This window comes from Neolamprologus multifasciatus, chromosome 6, assembly GCF_963576455.1.
Source record: "Neolamprologus multifasciatus chromosome 6, fNeoMul1.2, whole genome shotgun sequence".
Lineage (NCBI taxonomy): Eukaryota > Metazoa > Chordata > Actinopteri > Cichliformes > Cichlidae > Neolamprologus > Neolamprologus multifasciatus.
Window position 1 is genome coordinate 22,494,749 of NC_140444.1, and position 3,065 is coordinate 22,497,813.

Here is a 3,065-nt window from a genome sequence, read left to right on the forward strand (position 1 = left end):
AAGAGCACTTCAGACTCATGTGTCACCATGCTCTCTCATGTCCAAATGACACAATTTACTCTCAAATCTACTCCAGTCAAATTTTACTTAACTTTTGTTTAAATATACCAGGAAAAAAAGTTTGTAGCATGCTGTTTTTTGTATACTTCTAGTAGTTCTTCTCTGTTCAGGCAATGTAGGGAAATCACAAACTGCTAAAAATGAACCCTTTTCCCTTTCTTTTGTAAACGTCTTTTCCCAGAGTTGTGGTTTATCCTGTTATCTCTCTCTCTCTCTCTGTGTGTGTGTGTGTGTGTGTGTGTGTGTGTGTGTGTGTGTGTGTGTGTGTGTGTGTGTGTGTGTGTGTGTGTGTGTGTGTGTTGCTTTATTCGGAGATTTGGGCCCTCTTGCTCACCTAATGTAAGTGTAATGATAACAAAACAAGCAGTATTTTAGGCAGAAATACTCTATTTATTCACAACATTTACATGATCCATATGCATAAATAAAAAACATAAAACAAGGCTATTTACATGGCGTGTTGCGCATTGTGCAAACTAAACGTATTTGCGTGCGTGTGCCCGATGAAGTTGAAATAGTGGTGATCGAGTCCCGGCACCGGCGACAAGTATCCACCGTGCTGTTGTGTGTGGGCAGAGAGTGGCACTGTTGGGTATGAGATGCCTGGACTGCGGGCTGAGCTGTGCCACGAGAAGTGTCCCGGTGGACTCTGTTGGTACACGGAGTCACTGGGGCTGTGGTTTTGGTGCTCCGGGGAGGAATGCAGCTGGCTGAGATATTCAGACGGTTCTGGCATCGCGCCGACAGAGCCAAACACAGGCTCGGTGACCACACGGGACTTTGACTGTAAAAAGGCGAGGATCCTTGCGTACTTGATGTCTTTGGTTTCAGCTCTATCCTCTGTGGTCAGGTAGTGCACCAAGTTCTTCATACACTCGTGGTATCCGTAGTGGAAGTAGTTTGCAAATTCAGCAAGTAGTTCGCCTGAAATTAGCCAAAATAAGTGCTGGTTAGAACCCTGCGGGTGACATGTTGAACAACCACTTCGTGGTTTTTGTGGCTCATTCTGGTGCGTAAAACTGGGCATCCGGTGAAACATACATTAAAAAAATAAAGTCTGCCAAATTTTACACGACCAGCACGTTTGAAGCTTTTAACTTAGCTGAGAGAATGATGGTAATGTCATGCGTAAAGTACAAGACTTTACTGACCTTTCTCTCTCCCGCGGGGAAAGTCCGCTGAGTGGAGCGCTCGCAGGTACTGAACCGTCATCTCCAAGATTTCAGCTTTCTCTAGTTTTCCAGAATTCTGAGAAAAAATGAATCGTTAAAATTATTTTAAAAAACATTTTAAAATGTTTACATATATAGAAGACTGGACTGCCCTATTAACTTTTTTAGATGTTATATAATAAAGCTAGTCAACAATAAATATCCGATACATTTCACAATACCTGTTTAGCCAACGCCATTGGAACTGTTTTTCCCAGTTCGTTCAGGCAACGATTAATGCGGTCCCGTCTTCTTTTCTCGATGACTTTGTGGGAGATTGGAGTTCTCTGTGAAAACAGGGAAAGAGACATCATGAGTAAACGGAATCGTTGTATTGCCGCCCTTTTACGGTCCTAAACAAGCCATTTTTTTTAGAAAGGAAATCCCACAATTTCCAAAATAATACGAAATAATGTGGAAGAGATCCTAAGAAGAGCTACAAATCCTGGCGGGTTTTGCGCGTCGCGCGCTGTGCTGCTCCAGGAGCGCGCAGCGGCCACCTGCGCTCTGGACAATTTCGTTATCTCTGAGACAAGTAAACGATACTCTGACTATCGTTTAACGAGTGTAACACATTATAAAGGTTTGTGATAAATGGATTCACACTGCTGCCACCAGATACTGCCGAACTGCATAATATGGTCTTTCACCTCAACAGAAGTTAGGCTTCTCTTTAACGCGCGCCACATGGAGATGCACAAAAGCGATTTACTCCTCTAAAGTGAAAAGTCCGGGAGATAGCAGTTTTACACTTTTAGCTGTATATAGAGAAGCAAATAATTCCAACAGTGTACTCAAAAGTCGTTAAAAGTGCCAGGTTCCAAATTATTTCTGTCCCCAAAATGCCGAGCGCACAAGGAGCGCATACCTTCCTGTCTTTCATTTTAGATGCCATCAACGAATCCCTGATAAACGTCTTAAAAATGAATTTAGCTCGAAGCTGTAGAGATGTCCTGGTCTGGAAGGTGAAGGAGAAGACTGAGGTTTGAGCAGAAAGCTGTCCTTTATAAAGGATCCATCCAAGGGACTCTCGCATTCATGGTGTAAATTATTCCATGGGATTAGAGACATGCATTGGGTAAATGTGTGCATTTAGGATCAGTTAAAGAAATAGTAAAATCTAAAGCCATAGGCTAGCAGGGGGGCAAACCTGCTTTGTTAATCCACGTGGCTGTTCAAAAGACACGTGATTACTTTTGGAATATTATTTGCATAGTAACAACCCAGGCGGGAAATAAGAACTGAGCGCTGGGATCGGCTGATCCGGCGGGGCGCACTGTGCGCACTGAAAACAAAGCCGGCGAAAAAAAGAATCGCTTTTTCTTCCAACTCGCGTTTCTCACACGATCGCCTGTTTACAAATCCCAGCAAGCTATCTTAACTCTCATCCAAGCCCGGTCCGAGTTTTAAGGCCTGTCCAGTGTCATTAGAGTAATTAAGTAAGCCTTTAATAGGCTGTTCCGCCAAGTTCAGGGGAGATCTTTTGGAGACGGAGTCCCCCCGTTTGTTCCCGGCGCTTCTCACACGACTTGGTGACACGTCCATCTTTTATGAGAGATGGCAAGCTTTTTGTTTACATTCTTTATTTTGTTGGACTCCTCGGCAGGTGTGTGATTAGCCCTGGCACACGAGCGTCGTCCGCGTCAAGGCCAGCGTCTCCAGCAGCCTCTGGCACACGAGGGTTACCCACCACTGGAGACTCTTTGGAGAGGCTCAATTTGTATCCTATTATCCTATAAGAAAATGTCTATTCACTCGAATGAATAGTTTCATTGGCCTAAATTTTAATAATGC

General features: G+C 43.8%; 1 protein-coding gene across 1 annotated transcript; it reads right to left on the reverse strand.

The window, feature by feature from the left end:
* Positions 1–263: 263 nt before the first annotated feature.
* helt (helt bHLH transcription factor) lies at positions 264–2,745 on the reverse strand. The gene is made up of 4 exons (XM_085164168.1): positions 2,140–2,745; positions 1,454–1,558; positions 1,212–1,308; positions 264–984 (listed from the first exon to the last, which is right to left on the reverse strand). The coding sequence occupies exons 1-4, from the start codon at positions 2,305–2,307 to the stop codon at positions 509–511; spliced, it is 846 nt and encodes a 281-aa protein (XP_085020294.1). The 5' UTR covers positions 2,308–2,745; the 3' UTR covers positions 264–508.
* Positions 2,746–3,065: the final 320 nt, after the last annotated feature.